At 44.1% G+C, this 16353-nt stretch overlaps 2 protein-coding genes across 3 annotated transcripts in view; one reads left to right on the top strand and one right to left on the bottom strand.

The window, feature by feature from the left end:
* Positions 1–3991, top strand: part of Grip1 (glutamate receptor interacting protein 1) — a 100226-nt gene extending 96235 nt beyond the window's left edge. For both annotated transcript variants that reach the window (XM_059245491.1, XM_059245490.1), the window contains one exon: positions 3688–3991. In XM_059245491.1, the coding sequence (XP_059101474.1) occupies positions 3688–3728 (41 nt within the window). In that variant the 3' untranslated portion in view covers positions 3729–3991. The remainder of the gene's footprint in view (positions 1–3687) is intronic.
* Helb (DNA helicase B) overlaps positions 765–16353 on the bottom strand; it is a 29673-nt gene continuing 14084 nt past the window's right edge. Inside the window, exons 8-13 of the mRNA XM_059245494.1 lie at positions 14254–14335; positions 13555–13614; positions 12227–12458; positions 11363–11506; positions 5512–6012; positions 765–1577 (exon numbers count right to left, since the gene is read on the bottom strand). Coding sequence (XP_059101477.1) covers positions 1407–1577; positions 5512–6012; positions 11363–11506; positions 12227–12458; positions 13555–13614; positions 14254–14335 — 1190 coding nt within the window. The 3' untranslated portion in view covers positions 765–1406. The remainder of the gene's footprint in view (positions 1578–5511; positions 6013–11362; positions 11507–12226; positions 12459–13554; positions 13615–14253; positions 14336–16353) is intronic.

Raw genomic sequence — 16353 nt, 5'->3', positions numbered from 1 at the left:
CTTTCACTATACTAAAAGCCACTGAATTGTATTCGTTAAGTGGGTTAATTGTAGAGAATTCTTCCACACGAGTACTTAACTTTTTATTTTACCAGTGGTCTTAGCTCCTTGTGTTATTATAAACAAAAACCGCAGACTGGCCAACTTAGTAAACAGAATAGTGACTTTATTGCTCACAAAGGCGTCTCTTGGAGACACTGAAGACTAGACCCTCAATGACCGTCAGAAGAGTTCCATGATTGTTACTGTTTGCCTCCCAGTACCTTTAAGAGTTATGTTTAGGGCCAGAGATGTAATTCAGTAGTTAAGTACTTGCTTCGAAGGCATGAGTCCTAAGCTCAAGCCCCAGCCGCCCCCAAAAGAGGAAAAGAAAGAAAAATGTCTCTGTACTATACTAGCAATCTAACAGGAAAACTGCAGTGTGTATAAAAATAAAGTGAGGTGCATACATGAACTAAAATACTTTGTTGACAGAAGTTTCTATGGCCTGAACTGTTGAAGAGTGGCAATATATGAATAACATACTCTCCGAGAACTGCAATACAGCAAAAAGCAAGACAAGGTGAGCCCGGAGCCAGGTGTACACGTCTGGTGAGGACTTGTCATCCTGTGGCAAAATAAAATAAAATAAGAACAAAAAACAAGAGAGGTCAACACAGCAAAAAGTGACTTTCATTAGGCATCCACTACCGCAGATGTGTTTGGGGAGACACATCCAATCCACCGTACCACTTGGCAATAAATATTTAAAAAAACCAATCTGCTTTACAAGGAAGGTTTCCTACAATGAGATATATTTTAAAACTTACTCCCAACTAGAAAAGGCACAACCAAGGAAAGTCCCAAGTATGCCAAGTCCCAGGAACAGGGATGGAGTGAGTGATGGCCTTGTAAATGACCCATCTGAGGTAAACACAGCACCCTTGAATGTGTGGACATCAACAGGTACAATCAGTCCTCCTTTGCTACAGCTTCGGTGTGCCGGCCAAGGAGACCCACCGTCATCCCACGGCATTCTCACAAAATGTACAACATCCCTAAAACGGGAGAGTCTTTCCCCATGATCTCCGTCCAGTGTCAACTGTTCTCATGACGACAGAGGATGACAGCATCATGGTTTGCTTTGATCAGGTGAATTTAAAATAGCTGCTTTTAAATTCAGCTTTAAAAATACAAATAAAAAAATTTATTTTGGGGGCAAATGCCCAAAATTCAAATCCCAGTTGACAGTCATCATCTCATAGCTTGTAACATGGAAGCTAAAATATTCACTTTGTCTCGAAAGGAAAGAGAATTATTTTGAACGGTCTGAAGTAAAATTCTATTTAGCGGTTTTCATTGGTGATGTTGCCCGAACACCGTCGGTCTCGGTCGGTCTCGGGATGTTGCCCAGGCTGGCCTGGAAATCAAGAGTCTCCTTTGTCAGCGTCCTGACTGCTGGGATTACCGGTGTGACCCACCACACCCAACTTAATCCTTTGCTGATTGTCAGTGAGTCCGAAAAGTTGCCTAGGAGCTAGTTTATTCAGCCTCAAGTTCTGAAATATAGAAGACACTTGTGGAGAGGGTTGTTCAACCTGTTTGAAAAGAAAAATAAAGTTAATTTTATAAAAATATACCTTGCCTACCATGGGCAATTCCACTCCCCCCTGACTGCTGCTGGAGAAGAAATAATGCATGCCTCACAATCCTTGAAGGCTTGAGCAACCCACCAATGGGCTATCTGCCCCTTGGAGGATCATATCTGCTCCTGCCCTCTGTAGCATCCCCTGTACCTAAGGGCCTGACATGGAGAAGTAAATGTGTGATGCCTAAATAAAGGCATCTAACTTCTAAGAGCAAGGGGTAGGGCTTACTATATCATTTGGGAGCAAGGCAGGGAGTTATAATGAAGGATCCCTGTGCAAACATTAAGAACTTCAAGACGAAAAGGAGTCCCTACGCACACGGTCCTGTACAACTGCCAAGTTGCACACCCATGAAGACAGCTCTGGTGTGGTACCTGAAGCATGGCAGCGCCAGGATCACACTCTTCCTGCTTCTCGTGATGCCCAAGCAGCAGCCACGAGGCCAGTGGCCCTCAGTTTTTACCATCGTAGGAAAAGGGAAAAGAAATAGAACTCATCTCCACGATGCTGTTACCTGTACATTTTAGAGATTGGGCATGGTTCATCAACCACTCCTACTAACTTGCCTGAACTTCTGGAACCTGGATTTATTCTAGGCGTCCCTACAAAGGCACGCCTTTGTAGTAAGATTTAGTAAAATATTTAAGCCAGTGAACTCTGATATGTGGATTACGCTCTGCGAGGTGGGTGAACCTCATTATCCAGTCATCTGAAAGCCTTAACAGGAAAAAGACTCTTGTTCCCCAGGAAGGTCAGTTCCTGCCCACTTTCAAGACTCACACTACAGCACCGTCTACATTTGAGTCTACAAATCTCCCCTGCAGGTCTCCGCCATCACTTGAGCAGGCTCCTTCCAACGAAGTCTACTTGGACAGACACTCAGATCGACAGACAGACCATGCATGTGACTGTTTCCCAGGGAACTTGGACTAATACAGGGGCTGACTTTCCCTTGGCCATTATGACTGTCTTAGCTAACTTGCTTTTTATATTACAATGTACATTTTATAGAAACCTATCTTCTGGAAATAATTGTTTTATCTGATAAAGTTAGCAGTGTTCACTCAGATATCAAAAAGTACAACTGTATTTTCCATTTTCTATTTTCGAAGCAGGCAAGAAGAAATCAGGTCAACATGTCCCTTCAGGAATTTTTTTTAAAGCCCCGAAGCTGTTGATGTACTAGGAAGCATGAAAGCAAGGAGGGGTTCAGTCATTTAGTAGTGTCACTCAGACCATAATGACATTTGGGCCAATCAGGAACCGTATATAATATAATAGTAGTTCCCTAAGATCAAAACAGAGCTAAAATTTTCCTACTGACTAGTGCAATGCAGTAGCCACAGATTTGTGGAGTTGGTGATGTAAACCTGCTGATATGGAAAGTATATAGCACTAGACAATGACTAAGCTTCTAGGTGATGCATTTATTTTTTTTATTTAGAGCAATGGTTCTCAACCTGTGGGTCATGACCCCTTTATGGGTTGACTGACTTTCATAGGGGTTGTTGCCTAAGACCATCGGAAAGTACAGATATTCACATTACAATTCCTAACAACAGCAAAAACACAGTTAATGAAGTAGCAATGAAAATAATTTTATGGGGGGGGGACAACAAAAGCGTTAAGAAGACTGAGAACCACTGATGTAGAGTATGATCGATCCACTTACATTTTTTTTTCACCCCATCAAAGAGCATATGGGGCACCTTCACACAACTCAGGCTGACTGTTGTGCACTAAGAGGCCACCCTAACCACAGCCATCTACGCTAGTGTGAGCACACACCGAGGACATTGGCACAACAATGGAACAGGCCTAAGAAGGCATTTCTCAAAACTTATCCTTGTAGTTCAGCCATGTATGTCTTCATGGGTAGAATTTAAATGCTGGTATGGCTTGTAGGTAGAAATGAGAATTTGAAGGAAAGGTATATGGACAGCAGCCCTTGTCATTGGATTTTTCTTTCAGAAATGACATATTCATCTAGAATTATGGGAATATAGAAGTCTCTCATTTACCAGTCCTAACGTTCCGAATTCTGTTTCCTTGGTTACAGGGATTCCCGTAGATGCCATATACTTTTGGCAAAGCCTGTGAGAAAGACCATCATCCCCTTCCACGAACAAACTTTGGGCTGATGTCATCAGGCAAGGACGTGAGCCAGCACACGACAGTCCCCAAGTTCACTCTTACGTTCACAGATCTGCAATATTGGCCTTGGTCAAAGCAGGAAGGCTCCAGCAGACTCAGAACTGGGGCTGAGTAACACTGCCATTTTCTCTTTGTACACCACCACACGAAATCATAACCCTCACCCAATGTTGGTGAGAAGAAATATAACTCAAGAAATTTTTTTTGAAGGCTCTTTCTTTAGAATTGTCCCTTTATTGCTCTGGTCAAAAAGCCTCGCTTCAGGGCTTTTGCAAGGTTACTTTGGGGGGGGGGGGGGGGTCGCACTAAGATGGAAATGCCATATCAAATGTCACATCTGCACCGGGGTATAGAATCACCATGGATACTTCTATTGCCATGGAAGAAAAAGGACAGTCTGTTTCCCCACAAAACGTGTCGCTAATACTAATTCTGATTAATACCTGGCTCCACCCTATGCCCAGGCCAAACACATGTGTGCCATTCTTGGCTCAACCCCAGCCATACCTCGCTCATCTTCAGGACCCGTCAGCTCAGCCCTTAGCATCTCTCCTCCTTCCCTGTTGTAAGCACCTGACTTTTAGACCAATCACTGTCCATACCCAGGGTTTCTTTATGCTAGGAACTTATAGTTTCTCCCCTAATCACCACCCATTACATCAAGGTCAAGGTCACCTCCTTAAATTTCAATTCACAAGCACTTACAATGTTCCTAGGGATCTCCACTCCAATCAAAAATGGACAGTCTCTTTAGAAGACTCTCTGTCCATCCGTCCTGACTGCCCTGTGTCTGCAGCCCTACCTCTCAACTGCATACCGAGCTCTCCCAGTCATCTGCCATTACCTCACAGTTAAACTCTTGACAGGCAGACTCTTAGAGACCCTGTTATATGCCCCGTACCTTCTTCAGGCAGTGGTCATGAGTATCACACTTTAGAACCTGGGCAGGTTCATCAGCACTTGCTCCTCTGAAATTGTCTCAACTGAACCCCACCTAGCAAATCTGTAGCAGGTACATTAATCAATCAACCGGTAAGCTTCTCTTGAAACCATATGTATAAGTAAGTTAAAACCCCTCATCTCTAAGAGGAGCAACTATTACTGCCTGCCGGGGGAAGACGCGTGATGTCCTCAAACAAGGTCATTTGTGTCTCTTTCCTCTCAGTAAATGGCTCTGCTCTTGCTCAAACTGCTTCAGCCAGAGGGCAAGGAATCATTTGGGATTATCCCCTTTTGCCTTCTCCCAACTAGTCACCCTGTTGACAGTTACATCTCCAAAATATAAAAGTCAAAAGGAAGAGATGAGAAAAAAAAAGAAATTGATTCCCTTAGTGAATTGGTCAATAAAAACAGTTGGCTGACTGAAGCCAAAAGGTGACAGTGAGAAATCCCATGGTGCTGGGAGAGCTAGTCTAGACCGAGAAGCCTCAAGAGCCCACTTACGGCACAGTGAGTGAGCCTTTACCCAAAGGAACTGAGTGAGCACCCCAGAGTGGAGTATATGAGAAGGATGATGAGCAGGCCATGGTAATAACCAACCAGTTCATCCCCCAGTGATGGATGAGGAAAGAGCTAACACCAAGTGGACACAGAAGAGCAACTTGGGACCAGCTGTCTTGAGGTCCTGACGGCACAGGGATACCCTGACGGAAATAGACAGTCCTGTCCAGGCCCACTGCAGAGGGCAAGATTTAAAGGAAACGTGAGCACAGGGGAACATCGCTCCTACCATTCGGAATTTACTGGGGCTTTCGTCGTCACATGGGAAGCCATCGCCCGTTCTTTTGGACCCTCTAAGCTGTGCTGACTCCTCATCCGTGTCCATGTCATTCGAAGAAGTTGACAGCCATCCTTCATCAAAGGTGAACCTCTCCTTGGTGGCTGGAGACGCCTCACCCCCGGAGCTGTCCGCGGCAGCTCTGCTGTCTGGGGTTCTATAGAGGGGTGATGCTGGAGGCTGTGTGCTGGGCGTTCCTCCAAGTCGAGGGCTTGAAGGCTGGGATGGAAAGTCTGCTGGAGACGCATGGGCACTGGAGAGCTGCTTCTGCAGGAAGTGCTTCAGGCGCGTCTTCCTGGGGAAACTGCGCTTCCGGATGGCGCTCCTGAGCTCAGACTCCTGCGCGATGACGTACACTCTGGAGCGACCCCTGGTCACTGCAGTGTAGACGTGCTGCCAGTGCTGGCGGCCGGCCTTCCCCACCACGTAGGCGACTGTGTTCTCCTCGGACCCCTGGGAGGTGAAAACAGTGGGGAGACTCAGCACGGCAAGTCAGCAGGGCGGGCTCAGGCAGGAGGCTGGGAAGATGGCTCCCTGGGGGAAAGTGCTTGAATAACCAGACCCCTCAGGAAAACCTGAGGTACAGCTCAAGCCTCACTAGCTAAGCCTGGCAGACACAAGAGGAAAAACAAGGAGACCTCATCTCAAACCAGTGGAGGACAAGGGCTCAAGGCTGCTCTGACCTCCACACAGGCACATCTGCACTCATGCACACAAATATGCACATGCACACCAGCAGACACACACACAAGACTAAGAGAGGAGAGAAGTCCGCGTGGTACTCTCATGTCCTTCCACCTGGCCAGCGGGTCTGCATCCATCCACTCATCCTCCAGAATCCATACTATTCATTATCTCAGAACTCAACGTTTGCTAGATACGTTACCAACGTTAGGTTCCACGGGGTCACAGCTGGCTTCTGGTGACTAAAACAAACTCCAAAGACTACACAGAGTTCTACAAGTTCCCTAACCACAGACTTTGAAAGGACTGTACAAACCAACGTGGGTTAGGTATGTGTTACACTAAAGTCACTAATAACAGCAAAGAAAAAAGTCACTAATAACAGCAAAGAAAAAAAGATACACAAAATAGCCAATAACAGGAGAATATGTCAATATGTATAGACACCACATATGCCTGCATCAAAGGTACATTAAACACACACACACACACACACACAGAGATAGAGAGATAGAGAGAAACAGAGAGGGGGGGGGAGAGAGAGAGAGAGAGAGAGAGAGAGAGAGAGAGAGAGAGAGAGAGAGAGAGAGAGAGAGAGAGAGGGAGATTGGCTGGAAAAAAATGGCTCTACCAGTAGAATGCTGGTCACAAGCTTAAGAATCTGGTCTGGATCCCTAGAATCCATATGAAAAAATAATAAATAAATAGATAAACACATAATAAGCAAATAAATAAGTAAATCCAAGTAATTTACACCTAGAACCCCAGTGCTCGTGAGGCGGAGACAAGAGATTCTCCAGGACTTGCTGTCCAGATTGGCAAGCTCCAGGTTTAATTAGAGTCTCAAAGAACAGGTGAGGAGCTAGTGAGGGCACCTGACATTAACCTTGGGCTTCCACACACATGTGCTCACACATGCATGAGTGCATCTCACACACACACACACACACACACACACACACACACACACACATGAGCACACAGACACATACACATAGGTACGTGCATACACAAATACATAAAGCATTTCTAAATGGATACTATATATAATTATATATGAATTATATCTGAATTATATTAAAACAAGAACCCTGATCGCCCCACATAAAGACAACCTACGTGTGTAACGGACTACATAGCATAAAGGCTTGAGAGACGGCTCCCAGGTAGAGCACCTTCCTCACACAGAGACGTGAGTTCCATTTCCAGAAACTATGCTTAAAAAAGGAAGACTCGGAGGTGTGTCCTTGTAATTTCAGTCACAGTGAGATGGGAGGCGGAGACAGGCAGATCTCTGAAGCCTGGTGAAGCCATCCTAACTTTATGGCAAAATCAGACCAATGAGAGACCCTGTTTCAACAAACACTGAAAAGAGCCCCTGAGGAACCACGCCTGAGGTTGCCCTCTGACCTCCACGTGCACACATGCACATGTGCACTTGTACAAACACACACACACACACACACACACACACACACACACACACACAAACCTATTTCTGGAAAGTATTGAAATTGTACTTAGCTGTCTCTAAACGGCTGACCCGCGGATTTTCTTTTACTCCTGTGTTATGTCAGTGTTACATCATTTATTTCATCAACATAAGGAAAAGAGAACAACGACCCGGGTTTCTAAGTTTAGCAAACCAAGGACATGGGAAGGAAAACTCTCAATGTCTCTGTGTAAGCACCAGAAAGCAATTTCATGTTTGGGGCTACGTTCAGTCCGGACATTTTCATAGCAGCACACACTAACCGACAGAGGACGGAGTGTGTGAACCGCTCTCCACACCTGCCCTGCGCAAAGGTGAGCTATGAGGGGACAGCTGACAAACAGGGCTGTAAAGAAGAGAGCCTGGTGCAAAGCGGCTCTTCATAGAAGCTCACCCGTCTCCTCGGCCTCTGGGAGAAACGAACTTAAACGGTCCTCGATTATATAAACACTACCAGCATCTTAGATGGACTCCACCTCTTCCCCTTCGACCTTACGTCATGTATTCCCACACATGTAAACGTCTCCCTCCTCTTACCTAATTCTCAAACACCAATCACATCGAGGGAAAAAAGAAATAGTCCTATCGGTGTCCTGTGCACACTTGACCCCATGCATCCTCCGCACAGCAGCCGCAGTGGTATTCGTGGGCACTGCGGGCCGAATCACACCGGACTCCACTTACAACCCCTCCCATGGCTCCTGAGCCTCCAAGGGCTCCCGAGGTCCTTCAAGGGCCATCCATGCCCGAGTCCTCTCCATTCTCATCTGTCTTTTCCTTTATTATCCCCACAAGCACTGGCTTTGTGGTCTCCACCTAGATGCTCTCCCTTCTATGCTCTACCACGGGCTGGTGCGCTACGAGAAGGCGGATCCCACCCACTAGGGCCCACTTCTGTCTTGGGTGCTTTACTAAATGACTGATGATGACAAACGTGTATCAATGCTGGTCAGCTGAACACCGGCTGACCCCAGTTCCGTACCCTGAGATGGCACCTACCTACCTCAGGAAGCAAGACACAACTGTCTATTAACTCAGTCACCTGCTTCCTGAAGTATTTCTGAGTCATTTGAACCGTCAAAATTCTTAAATACTATCTCCTTAACTCTGTAGACTTCCATTCTCTTAATTATTCCACAGTTCAACTACTTATGTGAATGGCCAGAAGCCTTTGGTTCCCATTTTCCAAAGAACAAGAACCAAAGTCCTTATGGTGGTCTATAATAAGCTGTCCAAAAGAAAGACAAACAAAACAAGTCACATGTGCAATTGGAACTGTCTTGACAGTCACGTTAAAAAAGGAAACTTTTAATAGCCTATTAGGTTTTATATAACATATCCAAAATGTTAATCATGTTTACATGTAATCAACAAAAAACGTTCTATGACAATCTATTCTTTTTTTAAAACGTGTTCTTTTTTAAAAGATTTTTTTTTTATTGGGGGGGGGGTGTCCACATGAGTGCAGGTACCCATGGAGGACATAGGCGTGTGGTTTCCCTGGGTTTGGAGATGGAAACAGTTGTGAGTTGCTCGGTGTGGGTGCTGGGAATCAACCCCAACTTCTGCAAGAGCAGTACGTTCTTAACCTCAACTATGAAGTCACGGCTCCAGCCCCGACATTCTCCTTTTAAAACTAAGCCTTTGAGACCCTTTGATTATTGTCTCTCTGAGCACAAATCAATCTGAATAGTAAATCCTCATCAGAAGCATTAACTTTCGTTTGAGATGTGTTAAGTTTCGCAGACAGAACAGAAGAGTCACACTCTCAAGCTGTTCCAATCATACTTAAGAGGTTATCCAGTAGCTGAAGCTTTTTCTTCTTAGATACAGAGAAGGTAACTCAAAACAGTGGAGAAAATAACAAGGTTGACAGCTTAGGAGATTGGAGAGAATTAAAGCAAAAAGGTAAGTTATACCGATGTGACGTGGTGTCATGGTTAGATCCCAGAACAGGAGAGGAAAAAAATAAAAACGGAAGATCATGAACTCTGAATACAGTACAACATCAGCAATGTTCATCAGTAATGTTCAACATCAGCAATGATATAGTAATGGGAATGTTCTAATCTTGGCAAATATGTTATTTGCCAAGCTGTCATAAAGAATATTGACATTCTAGAAAGCTGGTGAAGGACATATGGGGACATCCTGTGCTATTTATTCCCATCTCTTCTCTAAACCTGTTATGCTCAAATAAGATTAAAAATTGTCTAAGGGAGTTGTTTACAAAATTGGAGGGTAAGTATACATTTGTAAAAATTCTTTCAAATTTATAACAATAGAATAGCAAGGTATACCAACAAAGTTGATAAGACCAAAAATAAAAAAGATGTAAGATGACACTCTTTGCTTAAACCTTGAAAGCACAGGAAAATATACAAACACACACACACATATTCATACACACACAGACAGACAGAAAGGCAGATAGACAGATTGTGTGTGTGTGTGTGTGTGTGTGTGTGTGTGTGTGTGTGTGTATTTACAGAATAACACACATATCAAATACAAGACAGAAGTCACTCTGAGCAAGGTGGGGTGTATGTCTAGAAATACGTACAAAATTTAAGTTGGGTAGGCATGTTCAAGAACTTCAGCAATCAAATAATATTTTTTTTTTTTTTGGTTTTTCGAGACAGGGTTTCTCTGTGTAGCTTTGTGCCTTTCCTGGATCTCGCTCTGTAGACCAGGCTGGCCTCAAACTCACAAAGATCCACCTGCCTCTGCCTCCCGAGTGCTGGGATTAAAGGCGTGCACCACCACCGCCCGGCATCAAATAATATTTTATTGAAATAGTTAAAAAATAAAAAATAGTGCACAAAAGATATGTAATAAATAAAATGTCAAAGTTTAAAGACTTTAGTGCAGTCCATGTCAAGCCACGCTGGAGAGAGAGGCTGGGAGGAAGCAGAGGGTTCGAGTGCCATGGTAATGTCAGAGTTCCTCAAAATGGAGGGAGCACTGAAGAGAACAGAATGCTTATGTCTGCCGGGCATCTCCTGTGCTTTCGTGCACAGAAGCAAAGGTAACAGGAAGGAAGCTCAGCGACCTGTCACGTACATGCCCTACATTGGAAGAAAGCAGCTCTCAGGAATCAAAGCAAAATGTCAAGGGAGAGGCTAGGACGGCACTGGAAAAAACTAAAATTAATAACAGCAAAAGAGATTTAAAAAAAAACAACGTGAGGCGCGTCACGCTGTGGCGGGTGCTGGAGTCAACCCTGACCGTTAAGCTGATGAGATCAGGAGTCACCTAGAGGACGTATCTCTGGACGCTTCTGTGACAGAGTTTCTAGACTGCCTTCATTGAAGTGGGAAGACCCTCTCCAAATATGGCGACATTCATTCGTTGCACTGGGGTCCCAGATTAAATAAAAAGGAGACAAGAGAGCTAAGTAGCCAGCATTCATATCTCGCTGCTTCCTGACTATGAATGCAACGTGACCAACTGCCTCATGCTCCTGCCTCCGTACCTGCCCACCCCGCCATGAGGGCCCATACCCGCAAACTGTAAGCCCCAAGATAACTCTCCCTGCAACCACTGTTGCCAAGCATTCTGCTACACCGATGATAAACTTACGAATAAACCAGGTATCCAAATAACTTTGTAAACACCTGCTCCTACCTGAAAAGTATGAATGGTCCTTGCCCAGGCGTGTTTTATCTGACAATGCGTCATCAGTTTGCTGAAGTCCACGGTCACTTCCAAGCCAGCCTCGTTATTGATGGTCAGAAGTCGTTTTCTTTTGAAAGTGATATCAGTTACATCCTGGGACCAAGACAAAGCATGCATGTGAAAAAGACGGTCTGTCTTGGGGTGCAGCGTAAGGCACAAGCATTATATAGCAAATTAAGAATTTTGCTTGGGGGCTGAAATTGTAGTTGCAGAGCATGTGGACAGTATGTGTGAGGCTCTGGGTTCCATACCCAGAATGAAGCAACGATAACAACAACAAAGAACTTGAAAAGGCTTAAAATCCATACTTCATCGAATGCCTTCACATTTCAGTATTTCAACGAACAGAAATAGAAAGTTCCGGTCCTCAGAACTTCATACACTTTCCCTCACAGCCCTTTCAGAATATTTTCAGGCTGGGAGGAGGTCTAGACAAGAACAGGCACAATTTCTGAAGTTTCTACGCTGAAGCTACAACTAAGGATGGCTGTGTCTTGCCTTTTCCTTTGTTATCCAAACTTCCAACTCACTACCAGGAAGTTTCCTTTCTGTATCTTTCATAAAGAAGAAAAGTAATGCTTTCCAGCTCAACTATTCCCAATTATTCCATTGCATTCTGTTATTAATCCAGACAAGACATTGCTGAAAAACAACAACAAAAACTACAAACCAATATTCATCACAAAGGAGGATATATAAAAATTTCTAATGAAGAAACACTGAACAAGAATATCATCTCTAATGTGATGAAATCTAGGGCTTTAAAAAAAAAATCTCTAACTGGCAAACATTATTTCCTATTACGAAACTTACCCCTGTTATGAAAAATATTTCCCCATTGCACAGTCGAATGCTACTTTCAAAATCCTGCTTGATTTTGAAATCAGAAGGGGCAGCATCAGAGGGGGCAGCATCAGAGGGGACAATATCAAAGCCTTTCCCGTTGGCTTCCCGGTCATTGTCAGGGAGTAAGTCTGAGAGGTATGCATTCCGGGTACAACAGATTTTATCATCAACTGCAAAGATGAGTTTCTTGTCGTGGTCTCTGTATCGGGAAGTGATCACACGTCATCAAAACCTGGAAACTGCCCGCTTTGTTTTATTTAGCTATGAGCGCCACTCAGAGCTGACAGGAAATAATGCGCATACGTCTCTGCATCACTTTCATGCTCCAAAGGTCAAGACGTCACGCTGTCCTAACTGTCACCTGTTTACATGACGCTCACCCTCTTGCCACCTCGAACCCTTGTGACATGGCCCAGTTCAACTCTCTCGAGTTAGGAATGTTGGTGTAACTGCTCTGGCCCATCCATTTTCTAAACCAAAAGCCTTCCTTATTCTTGTCGTGCAAATTCACCCTCTCTCCACATCCTGCAATTTCAGGTCTTCGAGAGCGTTCTCATACTTCCATTTTTAGTAATCACGACACTGTTCTGTGAAAACACTAGCAATGAATGGTGGCTTGGGCCAGTCACTGCAAAAGCACTATAGGTTTCTTTTTCATTCTGCTCTGACTCAACCCTTTAGGGACTTCTACATAAGCTGTTTCGTTTACACAAACGGAGAGACAAAATTACCTGATAAGAGCATAGTTACTAGGACCACAATGAATGGGTCCAACCAAGTGCATTTTGAATCCTCTGTTGGGCTACCCAACAAAGTTTTTGGTTTTTTTTTTTTTTTGTAACAGGAGTTCCTATATTTTACACACCCCCAGTGATGAGCCTGTGCTGGCAAACACAAGAAGTATGAATTAACTTTTCTTATGTGTAAGCACGATGGCTCAGCTACACTCCTTTTCCTCTGGTCATTCACAAAAGTGTTCTCTGCACACAGCCTGTTGCTCAGGCTCCTGGAACTACCACATAGCATTAGAAATTCTCCTTATTCTCCACGTGATCTTGAAGACGTTGGAGGCTGCCGACCCAGAAACCACAGAGAAATGATCGTTCCTTATTTTTCATCTTATTCTACTCACAGTCCAAGTCAATTCCTAATGACATAGAATCCATCTAATGGGAGGAAAGTGTATGACTTCTGAGTATGAGGCCCTACGTGACAAATATTCATATCCATATAAATGCAAGAACAGCAAATCAAGGCAGGACTGTCCCCTAAGCGTCAGTCAGGAGGGTACTCACTTGATGAGATGGCCTACGTAGTGCTTAGAGCAGCAGTCATTGATGAGGTCACAGTCTTGCCTGAAACACATGAAAGTCAGAATCACTTCAGGAACACGGGTTACACACTGTCATACGTTTATCAACAATTATATACTGGGCCACTGGATTTTTTAAATTATTGTTATTATAAAACTGGGAATTGAACTGAGGGTTCTGTGCTTGCTAGCACTCACACCCTCTGCTGCTACAGTAGATCCCATAAGATGTTTCTAGGACTTTCTCTAGAAAAAGGTATTTTTTTTTTAATTTGCTTCTTTTTTGTTTTATTGAGACAAGGTTTCTCTGTATAGTCCTGGCCATCCTGAAACTCGCTCTGTAGACCAGGCTGGGCTTGAACTCAGACAGCCACCCACCTCAGCCTCCCCAGTGCTGAGATTAAAGGCCTGTGCCACCACAACCAGCTGTAAAAAGGTGTTTTATAATTTTTGCCTTCACATAAAGTTTTGTTCTGCTCACACTTCCTGTGAAATTATAAATATGCAGGATAGAAAACCACCCTGTTTAGAATGCCTTCTGACATGTCTAATGAAAAGATACTTCACAATGAGAATTAATAATGAGAAATTACAAGTTTCTCCCCCTAAACACAATGTACATTAAAAAGTTGTGAAGTTTAGAAGTTGGATAAAGTATATTAACACAGTATAAATGTTTTACCTTCTAAATGCAATAAATTGTGATGTTTTTGCACTTTTGAAGTCCTTTCCTTGAAGCAATGTTTTAACTGCAGAATATAAATCTGGCAAAGAGAAAAAGGTTAACATGGAAAAATTGCCAAATTGTAATGCTACTTCTATGGGAAAATTAGCTGGCGGCTCCTACTAATCAGTCCACATAAAACATCTCACCACGTAAAATACAAGGTCACCATGGGAACATCTACGTCATCCTCGAGATGGGCCATGGCAGTGGAAAGAACGTGAGAAAGGCGTAAGCCCCTGAGGTACTAGCGGTAGTAGGTTGGCATTTGAAATCTATAAGCTTAAATGGTACATCCTATCATCATAACGTATTACCAGTACTCAGAGCTGAGTCTTAGCTGGTAGACACCAGCTATATATAGTAGCTTATATACTCACATAGTCCTTCGTTGGCTCAAAAGTGGCCACTGGCTTAACACGACATTTGCCCCACGTTTACCTCCACCTTCTCTTTCCTCCCCTGCCCGGCCCTCCCACAATTCAGCCACTAAAACCTCAGCCCCGGCAGCAGGTGGAACCCTAGTGGTACTCATGCCTCGCCAGCTGTTAAGTAGTGCAGTCACTGACTACATTCATCCATGAGTGTGAAAATAAGGCTCGTGGAAGTCATTTCCCAAATGCAGCAAAAAGGAGGTGGCTGGCCATCTCCTCCATCGCTCAGAGGATGGACTATGACGTCATCCGCTTATAACTCTTTCACACCGTCCCACTGACAAGCAGGTCTCCTCCAGTCCCTTGGCAATTGTACAAAAAGCATTAACATGTCTCACACGGCAGTAAAAATTGGAGTAGCAAGCGCGGGATGAAGTCTGTGGAAGAGTGTCTGCCTAGCATGCTCAGGCATTGGCATCTGGGCTTCTTACCACAGGAACTGGGCATGGTGGCTGGTCCACACCTGATCCCCAGCAAAAGACGGGAAGTTCAAGGATATATATTGAGTTTGGGACTAGCCTGGCCTGTATGAGACCCTATCTATAAAACAACAACAACTAAAAAATGAAAACAAACCTGGGGCAGCAGCTGGGCACAGTGGCACATGCCTGTTATGCTAGTGCTGGGAGGGAGGCGGGGGGTGGGGATAAGGAGTTCAAAGTCAGCCTCAGCTCTACAGCAAATTCAACGGCTGCCTAGGCTACAATGAGACCCTGCCTGAAGGAAAAAAAAAAAAAAAAAAAAAAAAAGATGGGGGACAGGCAGAAAGGAACATTGCAAGATTTTATGTATCATCTAGTAGCGGATGAAGCATGGGGCACTACGGTGCTCTGCTCTAGAAAAAAAAAGTCAGTTGCTCACAGAGTCCTTCGTTGAAGAAATGATACTCTCCAGAAAACAGCCGACCTCACATCACCCCCAGTCATCCCCGGCTTGCTAGAGTAGAAACTTCCAAAGGTCTCCCATTCTGCACCTCATTTTCCTCTCTGTCTATCGGATCCATAGGCACTGTGCATTTTACTGATTTTAAAATACAGATTTTAGCCTCTCTGAAATTCTAGCCCAGTTATGGATCCCGTCTTGGGTCTCTGCACTTTGTAACAATGGGTACAATTTACTCAAAAACTTATTAATGAGAAAGTGCTATTTGCCTCTCCAAGGAATATTTACCCAATTTTCTGAAGAGACTAATTTTCCAGACAAAGTTTTTAATTAAAATGGCCAATCAGCTAAGCTCTGCTAGCACTCTGAAATGGACAACTTCTTTTTCTTTTAAAACAACATTCTTCCGAGCTGGGCATGACAGCACAGGGCTGTAATCCCAGGACTGTGTGTGTGGAGACAGGAGGATTTGGAGTTCAAAGTCACACTGGACTACAGAAGACCTTGGCTTACTCAAACAAAAGTACATTCCCTTTGATATATAGAACAGGTATCAAGATTTTAAAAAATGCTTGAGGCTGGGCGGTGATGGCATATGCCTTTAATCCCAGGACTTGGGAGACAGAGCCAGGCGGATCTCTGTGAGCTCAAGGCCAGCCTGGTCTACAGAGCGAGATCCAGAACAGCAACCAAAGCTACACAGAGAAACCCTGTCTCAAAAAACAATAGATAGATAGATAGA

The sequence above is a fragment of the Peromyscus eremicus genome, chromosome 18 (assembly GCF_949786415.1).
Source record: "Peromyscus eremicus chromosome 18, PerEre_H2_v1, whole genome shotgun sequence".
Classification (NCBI taxonomy): Eukaryota; Metazoa; Chordata; class Mammalia; order Rodentia; family Cricetidae; genus Peromyscus; species Peromyscus eremicus.
Note: the sequence above shows the minus strand (reverse complement) of the source record. Positions and strands in the feature narration are given on the sequence as shown.